Source organism: Protomyctophum parallelum (genome assembly GCF_964188405.1).
Source record: "Protomyctophum parallelum genome assembly, chromosome: 1".
NCBI classification, from domain to species: Eukaryota; Metazoa; Chordata; class Actinopteri; order Myctophiformes; family Myctophidae; genus Protomyctophum; species Protomyctophum parallelum.
The window spans coordinates 60,968,370-60,986,561 of record NC_139697.1 but is presented as its reverse complement, the minus strand read 5'-3'; the positions used below and the strand labels follow the sequence as shown (position 1 = coordinate 60,986,561).

Here is an 18,192-nt window from a genome sequence, read left to right as displayed (position 1 = left end):
GCAGATCAAAAACACGCCACGCCCAGGTGATATCCAACGATAACAAAATATTCTTTAGTTTTGTGTCTGAGAGCCTAAATGTCGTCACAGGGTGGTCCGTGGCTCAAATGACAATGGGCGTTGATATGAAAAAGGTTGAAAGCCACTGGTCTAATCTAATGAATATCAAACTGAGGGTCCTTGAAATTAAAAAGTTTGAGAACCACTGCTTTAGCCCAGTTTGCCCCAGTTCTATCCCCAGCTTAGCTCAGGTACATAGGAATGGACATAAACAACTCCATGTATAGACTGGACATTGGCTTCTGTGTCAAACGGAAGAGGATGTGATCAAACCTTAGGGGCCATTTGTGTGTTATGAAGATCCACTGGTTATGATATCCTTGGCAATACGTTAAGTAGGGTGATTTAGCCTACTATCTCTATACCTTTTATATACAGTAGGTATGGATCACTTCTCGTGGCGGTTGGTCACCGTCACTGACAGGCTCAGTTAAGTAGCTACCGTTGATCACATGAATCAACAATCCAACAACGTCTAATGTGAATGAGTGGCTGTATGTTAGAACCAGTACCAGTATGATATAGTTTCATGGTTTGTTTAGTTTAGTTTTGGCCATGATGATGTGTGGATTACCACAGAGGAGGAAGTCATATTTCCCAATGACCACCTCTAAGTTATTCTCCTGGTGCAGTAAACCCAGGACAGGAGCCTGTGCATGGGTAATAGCTTAGTCAGCTGGTGAACAGTAACCTGACGCTGCCAGATCCAAAAATCTTGCTACACAAATTTGTTTACCAATACCGCCCCCATCTGGCAGTGTCAGGTTAGGTGAACAGCACATCAACTAGTAACATAGTAACACTAGTAACATAGTAACATCATAATTATTTTTTCATGGATTTCACGATGCCATGCCAGGCGTCCCGGTCCTTCATTGCCATCCCCAGTTCCTGCTTACTGATGCATGTGTCCCTCGCATAAGGGAACGGCAGTTTTCTACCTCTGGTCTGCTTTGAGGCAGGATACCAGAGAAGATGGATAACCTCATGATCAGCTCTGTAGCAGTGGCTGGCAAACTGTTCTACTGGATCGGACTAGTGAATAAACACAGGGAAGGTTGCCGTATATTAGAGAAGTCGTTGGGTGGCTCTTCAAGAGAGATTTTGCGCTCTCATTAGGCAGGTGTCTCAGAAGGTGCCATCCAGCCGTTTCTCTAATTTCTTTGAAAGTGTCCATGTCTCGGAGCCATACAGTAGAATCGTCCTGAACCTCTTACTAAGCTGGGATGACCTGATCTTATGCATGTCATTGCAGGCTGACCAGGCCATACACTTCCTAGTTTAAATAGGTAGTATATGATCTCAGGTAGAGCATTGGATCTCAGTTAGTGTTGTGAGAGCACTGGTTCCTAAACCTTTTGTCTCGAGACCCAAAAGATTAGTTGTCATAAGAAAATAAATTGAGTTGGAACAGTTCAGGAGGCGGAGGAACACACCTTCACGCCATCCTCCGCCCTCCACGCCAATCTACCTGAGCCTACTTATACCCGCCCAATACAACCCAGCATCCTCTATGCTTTTCGTATCCCGCCACCATCCCCATCACCACCACAGGACCAGCAGCATCTCCACTGCTCCATCTCCTCCTCCCTCTCTCCTCCTCCCTTCCTCGCAGTTCCCACGGGGGGATCACGCCTCCACGTGTACCGCGGGCTGACCGTCACACGACCCCCTCCCCAAAGACTCCAGGTTACCCCCCCGGAACCCACGCCCCGCTCCCCCCACTCTCCTCATCATTTCATTAATTCATTCATAAAATCTTTAAACCTTCCACAATGGTGTGTTCATTCCAACTAGTGAATTGACTTATTGACTTTCAGCCTGTCTGAACTTTGCATTGGTCCTCAATACTACAAACCTGCTATACTCTTAAATACAAACACTGTATAAATAGTTGCAAATATACATTTGGACTCTGTCATGTAGACAGGTTATTTATGTAAGGTTTGGACTGATTATACTGTACATCACTGGGACCAAGAAAACATGAATGAACTGTGATACCATACCAACACATTAAAATGACCTTGAATCTTAAATGGAGCTATTTGCATTTGTATATTACATTTGTAGGGTTGGGTTTTGATAGCTGCTTTGGAGATGGTTAAAAGTTTGTAAACTATACAGATGAATTACACTCCAAGTTACAAAACTCTGCTCATAATATGTGTGCATCCCTTTTTCAGTGGTGCAACCACTCGAGCTATGTGTGTCAGTGTGTGGGTGGCTGGGTGGCTGGTTGGCTGGCTGGGTGGGTGGGTATGAGCATGAAAATAGCATGGTTTTTTTTCACCACCTCTGCGCAACCTAACACACACACACGCACATATTAACTGTATAAATGTGGTGATTTCAGGTGTGCCAGTACAGTACAGTGACAGTACAGTACAAAAGGGGGTACAGCAGAGGGACCCCCACACGGTAACTCTGTCATTTCTCAACCGTTTCAGACGTGGGGCGGCTCGCCGGAACCGGGCCGGCACCCTGGCTGTGGTCCTGTGGGTCTGGAACTTCCGGGGTCGCCCACACGGAGTTGCACCACTCACTTCACACGGGTGTGATTTTTTTATATACTTCCATGGTACCTGTCTGCCTATTGCTTAAAATTAGAAGATTCTTGTCAAAGGTTGTGTGAGTTCAATCCCCACTTATAGGAAATGCAATCTTAAATGCAACCTTATGCTTTAGATAACTCCTGGAGGAATGATTGAAAAAGCTCACAATGTAAGCCTTTAGTCTTAAATTAGGCAAACAGGGAAAATGACCTCACTATGTAATAGTTTTCTTTTTTACTTACTCATTTTCTGTTGTGGTCTTTTGTCATTTCTGTGTTTTATATAGGCTGTATAAAACACAAATTCAAAATCTTAAAGATTGCAAATGAGGGTAAACCTCAGTGCTCTTTTCGAGAATGAATAAAGGTTTCATATATTTGTCAAATTCCTGATGCATATAAGGTTTTAAACAGATTTTGATAAAATGGTAGCCCTGCCCCTGTTTAGTAAGGGTCAGAGGACTGCCTGCAAGGACTGGGCTTAAAACCTGTATAGATTCAAATCAGAACATTGTTACTCCACCGGTGTGTGTTTGTGTGTGGGGGGGGTGTCCATGTGACACACACTTTATGTCACTGTAAAGTGCTTAAAATAAGCAAAACAAGCATGTATAGAAAAACACAAGCATCAATGCAGAGTTCTCGTGTACTCTGCATCACATTATCACATTAACATGTACTGTATGTTTCAATTTCGATTATCGGTTATAGGCTATTTGTTTACATTGTGCGCAATAACGTATGGATATGTAATATGTTTGTGTATTGTTGTAGGCCTATTATGTTGCAATTTTCTTTTTGTTTATCTTACTATTTTCATGTATGCAAAAGGTGCCAAGAGGAGGGAGTGTTATGGCAATTTCTGTCATTTATTGATCTACCATTTATTGATTGTAAGCATATCACAAGTTGTCATTTGCCTGACGTCCTTTCAGGGGGCACACCCCACCTGTATACACAATACAGCAATTCAATTCAGTTGAATTAAACTCAAAGAAGCTTTATTAGCACGAGAAAACATACATTTACATTGTCAAAGCAAGGGTCAAAATATAAAAACTGTTGAAAATGGAGAAAATATATACAGTTGGAGGGGGTACAAACAGTGTGTACCCAGAGCTACACATTGCCACACCTATTGTTTCTTGTTCATGGGACCCCTGGGTGCCTGGCTTGGGAGAGAGGTATAAAGACACATGAAAACATGAGACTTGTTGGGATAGGATACCAGGCTGGGAGAGATGCTAGTCAGTTTTTACGGGGCGAAGCATTCTCATGCTTCTATTACAGCCTCTGAAAGATGCGGTTCGTTTGTTGCTGTTTTTCTGCATAGATACTCTTTTACGGTTAAAAAATCTCCAAAAAGGCCCAAAAATGCCATATCTTGAGCGTCATAGATGCTTTGACAACCTTTGACCAACTTTTGATGAATTTGGACATACCAGGGTTCCTCCAACCAGGGTACCTCTACTTGTGACTGAGGTGGTGAAGGAGATCCATTCTCCTGGGCTTGTTGAGATGCTTGGCGTTCCAACTCATCTAGTTGTAGTATCTGTCGTATCTCTGCCTCGTACCATTCGTCTGAATGTGTTGATGCTGGACTCACCTTGCTGGATTCAGGTGTGATGATGCATCTAGCAAAAGTGTCCCTGATTCTTTCCTTCACTACTTTCCAGGTTTTCTTCTTCTTTTTAGGAGTTCCCTCTGAGGTGCTGAAGGTCCCTGCATCTTCAGCAGCATGAGGTCCATCCTGTGACTGAGGTGACGAGATTGGAGCAGGTCCAATCTCCTGGACTAGTTGTGGTGGAGCAGGTTCATCCTCAGGCCCAGGTTCAAGCTGGGCCTGAGGTGGTGTGCTGATGAGGTTTGAATCATCTTCTGAAGTGTTCCCTGAGTTCCCTGCATCTCCAGCCCAGGGTTCATCCACCATTCTGGGCAGAGACTTGGGGCATGTTCTTCTCTTCTTGAACACCCCATTCTTCTCTCCTTCCATTTTCAGGACCTTGTTGTTGTTCTTTGTTGTCGCCGTCATCTCGTTCATCTCTTCTTGCGTGAGGAGACTTTCAATCAGTTTGTCTTTTCCATCAGCACCCTCTTCCCAATGGTCTGTTTGAACTACTGCTGGCTTTCCCTCACTGGATTCAGGTGTGATGATGATGCTGATGGCGGTGGACGATGGATGCTCAGTAGCATGAACTAATGCTACAACCTGGATGGATGATTCAGTTGTGATGATGTTGGTGGCAGTGGATGGCTGCTCAGTATCAGATGGTGGTGGAGTGCAGATGTTGCTGAAGCCATCTTCAGCAAAAGGTTCATCCTGGGCTTGAGGTGATTGCACTGGAGCGCTGATGATGAGTGAAGAACCGCTTGTACTCTTTGATGCTCCAAAGAAACTCTTCTTCTCCTTCCTGCTGTTCACTTTGTAGTCACAGGACCCATGGGTGTCTGTGCTGATGTCCTCCACTCTGGAGAAACGCAGTAGCGTTACTGGATCGGGGCTGTTCTGCACTTTGAACAAACGTTTTTTCAGCCTTCTTAGGAATCCCCTTGTTTCTCCTGTAACCCCATCTTCACTGGCACCAGGAGAAGGATGATCTGTGCTGTTCTCCAACTTGTACGATTTTGATTTGATCATCGATCTGTTCACTTGGTAGCCTGCTGTCGTTCTTCTGCCCTCCTCCACCTCACTGGACCCATGGGTGTCTGTGCTGATGATGTCCTCCACTCTGGAGAAACGCAGTAGCGTTACTGGATCGGGGCTGTTCTGCACTTTGAACAAACGTTTCTTCACCCATCTCAGGAACCCTGCTGTTTCTCCTTTCTCCCCTTCTTCAATGGAACCAGAAGGACAATCTGTGCTGTTCTCCAACTTGTGGGCTTTTGATTCGATCATTCTGCTCACTTTGTAGTTTAAGTACAGTAGGGTGCTATTGTAAAACTCTAACATGCAGCTGCTGATTTCACAATGAGTTATGGTATCCTGTCACTTGCCCTTTTAAGTGAATCAAAATCAACAAAAACGAAGTGGAAACCATGGTAACATCGAACTCCATCAACAAGACACGTCACGTTAAAACTGCATGGCAGTTTAACGTGACGTGTCTTGTTGACAAACCATGGCAACGCGGCGCCTCACAGCGAGGTCGGGGCTACGTCACGGTCAAGTTGAGACACGCCCACCCAGCTTCTACGACTACGTGCTAAAACCTTTTTTTTACAGTCTATTTTGTGAACGGGGCTTTAGTGTGGAAACAGCCTGACTCTGGCCCAACTTAAATAACGCGCTGCGGCGCTACCATGGTTACAACGGGCAGCGCCTCCACCAATCAGAAACGATAGTGTTCCGACTAGGTTCGCTGCGCATGTGCGTTCACCACTTTCTCTTCGCCTAGGCTGTGACTGTGGGTCTGTGGGAACGAGGCTAGGAGTAGGAGGATGCTAATTTGACTTGAGGTTATTCTTGTTGTTAGTTACTATCAATGTGTTGGTAAGAGGAAGAACTGCGTGTTTTATATCACTGAAGTGGACCCAACCTATTAATTGCAGTTTTACGTGGCAGGTATGTTACTATTTTCAAGTAAATACAGAATAGTGTTGAGACGAACAGGCGTCAATAATGTAGAAACGATGTCAACAAACATACTGTACCAGTGTTATTGGTGTGGCGTTATTATACCTAAATTGGTAAGCTATTACATAATGTGACTTGTTGCTCTGTTATAATTATGTATTACCGGTATTAATATTATTGTTACAGTCACGGTATTCGAGTTTCGGTGCAACAGCGATCAAAGTTAGCTGTTTCTGGAAGCGTCCATGCAGTGTTTGATGACGTTGCTATGGATACCACTGACCGAAGAGAAGCTTTACTCTAAAAATTAAACCGATTACAAACCGATCCTTATGTTTCCACCTTTATTAATCTCATATTTCAGGGAGTAAACACCAGGCTCCTTGCACCAAAATGGTGCAATTGCATCTGAAGCGAGGAGATGAAAGTCAGTTTCTGTTCAACACCACGGTGGAAGTCCTATTGGACACCCTCATCCAACAGATCTCAGCCATTTACAACGGGAGACTCAAAGTGGACAGGATATGTTCAGGTAAAAGCTGGTGAGATCATGCTGGGGAGCACTGCTGGGTTCATGTAATGTTTTTAGTCACCCCCCAAAATACCAGACAACGCATAGTCTGCCTAGTGCACTGTAAAATCAGACTGACTGACCCTTACAGTTCCATTTGGTTCCATATACACTCAGTCAAATTGATAAATGAACACGGTGGAGTTTACTGTTTAAATATACTGTTCTATTAAGGTACATTTATATTCAATTCAACCTGTATTTGTATGGCAATTGCGGCCCACTTTCAAGATTTTCATGTGGGCCCTGTAGAAAAGAGAAAAGGTTGGGAGCCAGTCACTGCACTGTCGCTAAGGGTCTGTTCACACACCACACACTTGTTGTGAGGGTCCAAGTCACATCCTGTACATCACAGAATGTCATAGAAATCATCAACCGTTTGCGTCTTTTCATTGAAACTCTCTCAGAGATCCCAGAGCTGGCGGACCATGGCATCACACTCCCTCCCAACATGCAGGGCTTGACCGATGACCAGATTGTGGATCTGAGACTGAGAGACGAGTGGGAAGACAAGTGTGTCCCCAGTGGAGGGCCAGTGTTGAGGAAGGACGAGATGGGGCGGAGGAATGGACATGGTAAGGCAAATACATTTTCATATCAGGGATGCCCAAATTGACATTCTATTTTGAAATGGCTGAATACTTTTTAAAACAGTGAAAATTGTTAACGTACAAGCTCACAATGCATAGTGATGTAACGTGTTGTGAGCTTTATAATTATTTCTGCGGGGACTGTAATTATTCTGAAATAGTGTTGTATAATGCATACAATATCATATTGCATGTTTTCGGTTATTGAAAGAGGGAATGTGATTTTGAAGAGTGTCAGACAGTACATGCTATCCATATGAGCATCTCACAATAAAAATGTCCGCCTACTTTCTAACAGCTCCAAACGAGAAGATGAAAGAGGTACTGTTGAAGACAATGGAAGAGTCAAGGGCACTGATCTCAAAAGTAAGTTTTGCGTTTATTGTGGAAGTAGCAGTTGCCCCCAGTTATATATTCAGTGTTTTATAACATAAAACACACACTCACAGCTCCAGAGCTTTCATATTGCTTTATTTTGTTCTTCAGAAACAAGTGCAGGCCAATGTGTGCAGCACCATGGAGGTGGTGAAGGAAGCCTTAGACCTGCTGAGGGGTGCAGTCATGATTGTTTACCCCATGGGTCTGCCTCCCCACGACCCAATCAGGATGGAGTTTGAGAACCAGGAAGACCTTTCAGGGACTCAGGTAAATGGCTCAACAATGTTTCATCAATGTTTTCTCATGGGGATCAAATAGGTCTAATTATGTATTAGCTCCAGGAAAGGCATTATGAATGTAGCTTTACTAAAACACTATTGTGGTCTGATCCATTTTATTCAGCAGGGATTGTTCCTGTGTGTGTTCCAGTCAGGAACAGTTGTTGCTGGGTTCAACCTAGCCTGGCTAATAAGCCAGACTAATATCACACAACACTGTCGCGGGATGCAATTATTTTTCCCAACGGCTGATTCGGTCTGGTTTATTAGCCAGGCTAGGTTCAACCCACTGCATGGGAAAACACTGCATAGCATGCAGGAATCACAAATTATATGGGATATTTAGTGGGTAACATGTAAAATCAGTGTTAATTTAAAAGAAAATACAGCTTGACACCTCAAAAACAAATTTAGCTGATCCATCAAGCTCACAAAATCTCTCTCTCTCTGCCAGTCATTCTCTCTCAATCCATCAATCTCTACTCCTCCCATTATTGTCTCCTTCTCCAGGCTGCTCTGCAGGTGATCACAGAGGATGAGTGTCAGCTATGGTGGGCTGCCAAAGAGATGCAGAGAGGGAAAAAGCTACAAGACTACATTGGCAAAAATGAGAAGACCAAGATTGTTGTTAAAATCCAAAAGGTGAGGCCTCTTACAGCCTAAATGAATGTTAACTGCCTTTAGTCATAATACAGTTAATTTGTCTGTTTGAGGTATTGTGTGATACATACTGTAGTCTGTAGTGTATATTGACATGTACCGTATGTGCGGCTGTTCCTTTCAGAGTGGCCAGGGGGCGCCTGCGAGAGAGCCTCTGATCACAGAAGAGCAGCAGAAACAAATGATGATGCACCAGTACAGGAGACAGGAGGATCTGAAGGTGAGGGCAGGGCAGGACCAAGCAACATGTTCACTGAAACATTACACCGGTTGAAATGCAATGTGGACTGCAGAGTAGTCTTTTACAAATCCATACTCCTGGTTGTGGCAAATGTGGTTCTGAAAGTTGGTGACACTTTTATGTTCCAGAAACTTGAGGACGCCGACGATGACAGCCATCTGGATTCGCAGTGGTCGGACAGACAGGCTCTGAAAAGACAGTTCCAGGGTCTCAATAACATCAAATGGGGGCCTAGGTAGCGGATGAACCAGGGGCGTAGCATAAGGCAGTGCAGCCAGTGCGGTGCACCGGGGCCCAGCGCCCCCTAGGGGCCCATGAAGGGGGAAGAAGAAGAGAAGAAAAAGAGTCAGGACGAGACGACGGTGAAAGGCAAGCCTGGTTTCAGGGGCTATCGGTCGCAGGAAGAGTAACACCAAGGATTAGCCAGCGATGTCACTGACTGACTGGTTTATAAACAGCTTCAAGTCCATAATACTTCCCTGTTGCATAACAGTGACATCACTGTCCTCTCCTTGTTATCTTTACCACCTTGTTTCACAGTCTATCTATGCCTCTATGGTGTGTATACTGTGTTCATGGCGCTCTGCCTGTGCCTGTCAGCAGCACAACAAGCTCAGCTGTAGACTATTTTGTCGCGTTCCGTCGCGCTAATGAAACACTAGATGGGAATCATGGGATTATTATGTCATGTCAGCAGTCAGCACTATCAGAAGATAACCCAGGTAAAGTAATCTGTCACTCTGCAAGTTTAACTAAAGTTTGTCCAAAGTAATTTCTGATAGCCAGGCTGCAGCCCTGCAGTCCTACAGATTGATTGAAAGTGAAACATGCAAATTGATGTAAACATACATACAGATTTAATTAATATTTATATATCAGATCGCATCACAACCCCCCCCCCCCCCCCCCCCCCATGCCACAATAATATTTTGGGAGGCCCACACAAGATATCTGCACTGGGGCCCAGTTACGCCACTGGAATGAACACAACACACGTGTGCACGCTGAGGCCTCACTCACACCTTCGCATCTAGCATACAACATGATGTAAACAAAGGGTAAGTGTCATGGCCGCCCCATTGCATTTCCAATGGAAGGCACATGGTTTGACACAACATTTTTGTTGCACGGCTTTCGGCTGTGTTTCAACTGACCCCCTCATACAACAAAAATGTTGTGTCAAACCATGTGACTCCCATTGGAAATGAATTGCGAGCTTGCATCAGTTAACAAGTCTCATGCATCAGCTATGCATCAATCTGTTGTGCAGGTAACACTAGTGATGTCAGATCACATGACGCGGAGAGCCAAGAGTACACAGGGTGCCTTTCATTTCAAACAAGCATTAAAAACAGCTGGTTTTACTGATTAACATACTTTTAATCACAGAAGAAGGAAATAATTAGTGAGATCATCTGGTTTAGTGTTGGGATCACATGATTAGACCATCCTGCCTCAAAACAGTGCACTGCTTTTTGACTTAAAGGTCATATTGACGACAGAATGATTTTAGCTTTGTAAGATGATGAGTGATGACCACCAATATACATGTGTGTTCTGTTCATTGCTCTGGCTAATGTACTTGTTCCCCTAAGACTACCTTATAGACAGAAGGGGGAATTGACTAACCAAGTCCGACATCTAGTGCGTTAATGTTGTTTCTTGCCCATTTAAGTGTTTGGCAGATTCCTCTCATAACCTTTCACTGCATGTGTTCAATTATAGTCAGACTGTACATAAACAGTTCAGCCACAGTCTGCACATGAATCTGAACATATGGTAGACACATAACCTCAGGTGTATCCCTTGTTAAATTATTTCCAAACATTCACAGTGTAAACGTGTTTTTATTTAAGCTGTGCAAAGAAGTGAAGTATAAAATAAAAGATCACATTTTGTGAGATCACCAGTAAAGTCATACTTTGATGAATGTGCTTAAAACTGTGTACATGTGTATCTATGTATCTTGTTGATGCCGTCGCTTGGAATCAAGTGTGGTTCAACAAAGTTGACCTGGGAGGGTCCATTTGGCAACTTACATGTGTAGTTGGGTGAGGAGTCGGGATGCTACACCTTTCCTTTCTTTGTGCCCCTCCCAAGCATCCATCCTTGGCAGCAGCACGAATGAAACCCTATGCTGCTCTTAGGCAGGATGTTGCCACATAGCGGAACCCTCTCCCCCTCTGGGGGACGTTCTAGAGTACACAGTGTGCATGTTCTCCAGCATGTTGTTGAGGAGGACGTCAGTTCAGGAGAACACATGACAGTGCTTTTTCCTCAGCAGGGAAGACTTGTTCCTGTGTGTGTTCCAGTCAGGAACTGTTGTTGCTGGCTTCAACCCACTGCATGGGAAAACATTCTGCTTGGCATGGCATGCAGGAATCACAAATTATATAGGATATTTAGTGGGATTAACACTGTCAAATCCTCAGTGTTCATTTAAAAATAAATACAGCTTGATACCTCAAAAACAAATATAGCTGATCTATCAAGCTCACAAAATCATGTGACATGTTTATTCCTGAAATAAATATGAATATTCTTTGCTTTTTTTGGTAGAAAAAACAAAACAAAACCCATATAAATGTGAAATTAGTAATCATAAAAATGTAACAATCACTGTTGTCCCTATAGTCATTACTACTAGTCCCACCAGGAATTTGCACTTCTGTAACTGCTCTTTATAATAATTAAAGACATGGTTAGACGTATGGTCATTTGACCAGTCACTATGCTTTTACAGCATAAAATCCTGTTCAATCATACAAAATTCCAAGCAACTTTTAAGATAATTATGTAAACAAGCAAGTCGGCACACACTTGAACTTGAATCAATCGTCTCTTTTTTTCCAAATTTCTGCACATTTTTAATCGATGTGTCTTTGGTGAATCTCCGCAACACCTTTCACGGCACTGAGCGACGTCAGCAGGTCACAGACCAGTGTAGTCCACAGGATGTGCCGTTCTGAGCGACGTCAGCAGGTCACAGATCAGTGTAGTCCACAGGATGTGCCACAGGATGTGCCGTTCATGTAGTAGGCATTCATCCAGATCTCCTGTATTACCATTTCCCTACGTTCAATCCTCTCTGCACGCTCTGCTGCCTCAGTCACGTATGTCACTTCCTCCCAGTCATACCCTGACTTCCTGTCTGCTGCCGAGATCAAAGAGCTGCCTGTTCCCTCTTCTTCATCGTCTTCATCGTCCTCCTCCTCCTCCTCCTCCTCCTCATCCTGGCTGGGTTGGTGGGGGGACTTTGCTGTGGTTGTGCTGTCTCTGAGTAGGCGCCCCCTGCAGGTCACTCTGACGGATACAGCCAGCAGGGTAAGCAGTAGGCCGACACCCACGCTAGAGGTGAACAACAGTGCAGCCATCTCTGGATGCTCTGCAGAGCAGAGAGGACAACTTACTGTATAACACAGGTTTTCAAATGTAGACAAAAGAGCAACATTTACAAACTGCCATTTCGCAAAGGGGACGATGCAGCAAGAGGCTATGACTACATGGAAGCCCTTGGCATGGAAAGGTTTGGGAACCCCTGGTATATATAGCCAATGCACAGTTTACCTAATTTGCAGATTTTGCATTAGATTTGCACTAATGTGTGATATTTTTGCAAGTGTATATATGAGCACAGTACAGTATAGCCGAACTCTGCAAAGCATTTTTCACTAGCCGTGGTTATAACTTATATTGCAAGAAAACTTCTAATATACTAGCTTATACATAAACATTGTACTTGTGCATGTTAGATTGCCTACCTTTGATATAAGCATAGGTAATGAGAGAGTTGCTCATCATTGCTCCTGAGTTGTCTGGTAGGCGAGAGCCTTTGGGAAAAGGCCGCTCCAAATCTGTTGGAGGAACTGACAGGAAGGAGAGGGCAAACTTGAAGGGAGGCATTTTCTCATCTGTCAATACTTCTTCAAGTCATAGGGCAATAAACTGCCAGCAATGAATGCCAACATATTCAAATAGTGAACATCTGGTTTTGGAATGAAACTCTTAACTGTGGCTGCAGTGAAAGACGTGATGATCATGATATTACCTTCTTCTATGTCCAGTGTGGGAGGTGAGGGGGACCCGAGAAGGGCCAGATCTACCTCTTTGAGCAGGGTCCCTGGCACTAGTTGGTAGGGAGAGAGAGAGAGACTCCACTAATGACATTCCATCAGGGCAACCACACCTAACCTGCAAGGCTCTCCAATCTCAAAGATCACAGCACAATTACATATTCGGAACAACAATGTCTGGGTCTACAAGGCTAAACAACATTGTTCTGTTCTGTTCTGTGTGCTCAATATATTCAGCCAACTTTATGCGTCAGAAGAATTGTGCCACCACTGGACTGAAGTCAAATCTGAAACAATTGATGACCGCTAACATTGTCGCTCGATGGCCTCGTTGGCATTTGGGCCAATTATAGGAAGTTTGGCAGGAAGTTCTCCCTGATTCTCCAAGCTGAGATCAGAGTTTATTTTTTTCGTCTCAGATCACTTGATAGGGAACCTGAATAGAACACTAACACAATTAAGTACTGTACCCCAGAGGTATAGACAAAGCCACTGGGCACAGCCATATTTGAGGTGTCACATTAAGCACACCTCAGCATTGATTGCCTACACCTGGCCTGCAGGGCACTGCTCCATGGATTCATCTATATCCTGACTATATCAGGGCTATGGGTGTAGTGACTACAATGTGAGGTAGAGTGCCTTAAAAGTCTGTAGCCATGGTCTGGGCTGGCCTAGCAGTCCAGGCACCTAGGATGATAATCCAGCCTGACAGCGTGTGCAACGTGGTTGCCAGTGATTAGCACTGCAGCCAGACAGTGTTAACCAAAAAACATCATGTTGCTAACCAAAACCTAGCAGTGAGTGGATTATCATCATTACACTTAAGAACCCAAGGACACTTTATATTGGAAAAGAGTTTACATAACACAAAACAAGCACAAGTCCTCCTATAACATAAATGAGGGTCTAGAATCCCAGCCCCAGTCAGGAAGACACCTACCACAGGCATAGAGCACAGTGAGGTACTTCCTGGTTCCTGGGAAGCAGGGGTCCTTGAACGTATGGTTGCCGACAGCGATGAGACACCTCTGTTTTCCGTAGCATGACTGTGTCACAGTGTGTACTGCCTCATGGTTAAAACACTCTGAAAGAGATGAACAGAGAGAAAGCAGAAGAAATTAAAAAAAAAACATCTGCACACTATTTTATGCTCCCAATTATATCTTTACTGAAGCGGTAACGTTTCGGACCGCAGCCCTTCCTCAGACCTTCAAAACAGGAAGGGCGAAATGTTACCACTTCAGTAAAGATATTTTGGGAGCATAAAATGGTGTGCAGATTTTTTTAATTTCTTCATTTGTGACTTCATTTTGATGAAGCCTAGCCTATATAGGTATATAGATGTGCGTGTCCTTTTTGGCTGTTTGTTCAGCCTCTTCTACTACAGAGAGAAAGCAGAACATTAGAAACCATCCTACGGCAGTGGCTCAGGGGTAGAGTAGCTGGGCATTCACTTCTAGTCATTTTTACTAGTTGACTAGTTGCCTAGTTTACTAGTCGACTAGTAGCCTGAGCTAACGTGTTAGGTTTCTGGTCTAGAGGGGCGGGTCGCGGCTGAGATTTGCGCACGCCCTGATTGGATCTCATCGATCTGTCCGTCACCCCCGGCCCCTCCTCTCCCCCCTAGTGCAGCGCTACGTCACATCATTTGGAGCGACATTGGTGTACATTGGTGACTATAACTTGAGGCCTACAAAATCGTGAAAGAAACGTCTTATCAACTAGTCAACTAGTACCAAAAAGGTTGACTAGTCTAGTGGATATACTAGTCGACTAGTTGAATAGTCGACTAGTTGCTTAAAGCCCTAGGGTAGAGTGACCAGATGGAACAAGGTTCCCAGTTCAAACCCGGGCTCCCCCAGAGTTAGTGTCGAATTGAGCAAGACTCTGAACCCCTAATTGCTCCCGATGTGCAGGTTGGTACCTTGCATGGTTTCCTCTGGCATCGGTGTGTGAATGTGTGTTTGAATGGGGGAATGTAAAGTATACAATCTCTGTAAAGTGCCTTGGATAAAGGCACTATATAAATATATGTGTGCGTGCGTGTGTGTGTGTAAAGGTCACATGCATGCTTGGCTACATTCGGGAAATCTCTGCTCACCAAACGGCGTCTTTTGTAAGGAGGGGCAAGTGTGGGTCTGGTCTGGACCCCTGCCATAGACAGCTGCGTAGATGTTCAGCACCTTGTGGGGCTTGCAGCGCAGGGCCAGGCTCTCTCCATCGCACGCCACATGTCTTCTGTGCTCCGCTGAGTCAGGGCACAATGAGGACAGAGTACAATGAGGACAGAAGGCACAGTGATGAGGTAGACTTTAAGTGAGCACTCGTGGCTCACATGGCAGTATAAACAACAAAATACTGTCCACATAGTCAAATCTTCAGTGTTAGTCAGGTTGCATGGCCGAAACGTTGTGTGCCTGATTGATTAGTGATTACTGTACAATGCACTTTTTTCGGAGCTACAGTACAGCTGTGTGCAGATGTCTTACTGTGGCTATTCATTTGATTAACTTATTTGACCTTTAAGCAAGATATGTAAAGCGATTTCAGTAGCTGTTCTATGCATAAAAGGCATGTTTTATATGTTACATTTTGTCATGTGTTGCTACAGTATTAGTCACTATTTGATCATAAATATAAGCAAATATCAAAACTACAGCAAGTAGGTGGTCCTCCTAGTAGCCCCATAACCGTGGTGGGCCCTGGAGCGGAAGACCTCCCCTCTTAATCCCCTACTGACTGTGCTAAAGCTAATAATAAGGTTGGGAAACCAGACGCACATGAGTGTGTGAGTGCGCACACACACACACACACACACACACACACACACACACACACACACACACACACATTCCACGCTCATCAGTGAGCTATTGTTGAAAGTAAAAGTCAGGGACAGGTGGGGTTAGTCTGTACAGAACTCACTGGGTTTACACTTATAGTCCACATGGAGGTACTTGGTGGTCCCAGGACAGGGGTCCTTCCCAAACAGCAGGTGATTGACAGGCAGCTGACAGTCTCTGTGGCTCTGGCATTCAGACAGCAGCTTCTGACCAGCCATGAACAAGAACATGAACAGTCACTCAGTATAAAAGGCTTTACAGATCAAATCAGCAGGGAAAGAAAGGCCTGTCAAATCTACAATTGTGATCGTCAGAGTGGTAAAAATGAACTCTCATGCAGTTAACATTCAGGATTTTACTTTGCAACATGTATGTTGTAGCGGTAGCCTATCTCAAAGTGCTAAAAGCACAATCGGATCGGAATAGAGCCTAGAGGTGTTTAACTCAGCCCAGGTCAAACAAGTCCCTGATTAGACAAATAGAGTAACAAGGAATTCAATGAACGTATAGGTGATAAGGAGAAGTGGTGAAGTCCAGGACCCTAAGGGTTCCTTTAGGGGGTTCCAAATGGACACTTTTACATGTAACTCAGAGGGTGTACAGTATTTTGTACACTCCCACAGTTATGGGAGTCCTTGAAATTAAAAGGTTTGAGAAACCCCTGCCCTGCAACGTTGGAAATCACTGGACTAGTAGTGTGAGTGAAAGTGCTGAATCACAGGCACATAAAAACACACCTGCAGGGCAGTGAAAGCTGAGCAGCTGTGGTTCTTGGGCCTGACAGGTGTGTCAGTGTGCGTCGCGCCGCACAGCAGAGTGCTGCCGCTGCCGTAGAAGGCAGACTGGATGGAGATGGTGGAGTGACGTGGACAGTGAAGACGTAGTGGCTGTCCGTCGCATGCAAGCACCGAATGGCCGGTGATGATCCTGGACAGGTAGTCTGTTCCGTTGACATAATAATGATACGGTTATCATCTACTCTAGGTGGTGTAGTGACCATCATCAATATCAACACCATATATAATTTCCATCATCATAAACATCATCTAAGCCAAGCACTGGTTCTCAAAACTATTTCATGTCAAGCAACCCCCCCCCCCCCCCCCAGCTCCGGTCCATAGCCCTAATGCTTAATTCTGCTAATGCAAGGCAAAATGAAGCATTAGGGCTATGGACCAGAGCTACTACCTCACCCACCCACAAAACCCTAGCACAAAACATTTTGAATAGCCACAGACACAGTATAGGCCTACTAGGGTTAATTATAGTACTACTAAATACATAGGCCTATTCTATAATTCTCCATCATCATCAATGTCATGGCTATATTATTTATACTCTTATCATACATACTTTACATAATCTTCTTCTTCTAGGCAGCGGCTATTTATCGAATATCGACATCAATAATTTTCGTCATTGTCATGTCTTACTTGAGAAGTCTGCCAGTCCATTGAGGCGTCTGACGCACAGCAGCGGTATGAGGTACAGGAGGCAAATGACGCGACAGCACTCCAGTCCATAGTTTGAATTCCCTCTCTGTGAGATCATGTTAGGGGCGCGCGCGCGCGCACACACACACACACACACACACACACACACACACACACACACACACACACACACACCACCACACACTTCACGACTGGCTACAGGAGCTTCATACAACTTGGACCTTGGTGCCAAAATAAGCAACAGCAAGAATCCAGAAAAGTAGTTTTGAATATCAGGCGCATCTTATTCTTTCCCAAAAGAAGCCTGTCAATATAACCTTTTTTACTTATCTGTCCCTATATAGGCTCTAAAACATCCTACTGTGCAGAAACAGCACCATTTACTGCGTCAAACAGAATGTTCAGTCTCTTTTTAGTAGTCTCTACAGTAGTGCGCACTTTAGTAGGCGACAACAGAGGAGCCTATAGAAATAGAATCTGCGCAACAACTTGTTCCAAACAGACAGACGATACGCTTGAATCCGACACGTGTAGATAGATAACTCCTAATCCTTCTCGCGCGAGTCGAATTGTTTCAATCACGGATTTGTGAATGGATACGAGTGGAATGTGCAAGCAAGTTAAAGTAGCCTAACAGCTGAGTGGGAATTATGATGTGGGCGTGGCACATACGTCGATTTTTAAGGGAGGTTGGTCCAGTCGGCTCTCAGTCGTGTCGTGTGAGGCAATGCTGGCCAACTTTTTCCCACGGAACGTGTTTACCTTTTGGATTATTTCCAAAGTGTTATTCCCCTCTCCATTCTTTCACTTCCCCATTACGTTTTTGTAAAATATTGCCCTTTATCCCTTCCTTCCTTCCTTTCTCATTCTGGCGATAATAATGTCTCGGTGATTATTCTTCCAAAAGACTAGA

The 18,192-nt window shown here is 44.4% G+C and overlaps 2 protein-coding genes across 2 annotated transcripts; one reads left to right on the top strand and one right to left on the bottom strand.

Moving 5' to 3' along the window:
- The first annotated feature begins 6,037 nt into the window (after nucleotides 1-6,037).
- cfap298 (cilia and flagella associated protein 298) lies at nucleotides 6,038-9,615 on the top strand. Its single transcript, XM_083771862.1, has 8 exons — nucleotides 6,038-6,176; nucleotides 6,553-6,720; nucleotides 7,167-7,334; nucleotides 7,648-7,715; nucleotides 7,836-7,994; nucleotides 8,516-8,647; nucleotides 8,790-8,885; nucleotides 9,035-9,615. Exons 2-8 carry the CDS (start codon nucleotides 6,582-6,584, stop codon nucleotides 9,143-9,145), a joined length of 873 nt encoding a protein of 290 aa, XP_083627988.1. The 5' UTR covers nucleotides 6,038-6,176; nucleotides 6,553-6,581; the 3' UTR covers nucleotides 9,146-9,615.
- Nucleotides 9,616-10,761: 1,146 nt separating this feature from the next.
- eva1c (eva-1 homolog C (C. elegans)) lies at nucleotides 10,762-17,856 on the bottom strand. Its single transcript, XM_083771839.1, has 8 exons — nucleotides 17,259-17,856; nucleotides 16,563-16,765; nucleotides 15,908-16,031; nucleotides 15,084-15,230; nucleotides 13,923-14,066; nucleotides 12,955-13,032; nucleotides 12,668-12,772; nucleotides 10,762-12,291 (listed from the first exon to the last, which is right to left on the bottom strand). Exons 1-8 carry the CDS (start codon nucleotides 17,374-17,376, stop codon nucleotides 11,897-11,899), a joined length of 1,314 nt encoding a protein of 437 aa, XP_083627965.1. The 5' UTR covers nucleotides 17,377-17,856; the 3' UTR covers nucleotides 10,762-11,896.
- Nucleotides 17,857-18,192: the final 336 nt, after the last annotated feature.

Excerpts from the sequence above, each read along its gene's own strand:
- cfap298 (XM_083771862.1), top strand. The coding sequence starts at position 6,582 with ATGGTGCAATTGCATCTGAAGCGAGGAGATGAAAGTCAGTTTCTGTTC. Across the intron at positions 7,995-8,515 it reads AAGACCTTTCAGGGACTCAG|GCTGCTCTGCAGGTGATCAC; the intron begins GTAAATGGCTCA and ends CTCCTTCTCCAG. Across the intron at positions 8,648-8,789 it reads TTGTTGTTAAAATCCAAAAG|AGTGGCCAGGGGGCGCCTGC; the intron begins GTGAGGCCTCTT and ends TGTTCCTTTCAG.
- eva1c (XM_083771839.1), bottom strand. The coding sequence starts at position 17,376 with ATGATCTCACAGAGAGGGAATTCAAACTATGGACTGGAGTGCTGTCGC. Across the intron at positions 16,766-17,258 it reads TGGACTGGCAGACTTCTCAA|ACTACCTGTCCAGGATCATC; the intron begins GTAAGACATGAC and ends TCAACGGAACAG. Across the intron at positions 14,067-15,083 it reads CTTACAAAAGACGCCGTTTG|AGTGTTTTAACCATGAGGCA; the intron begins GTGAGCAGAGAT and ends CATCTCTTTCAG.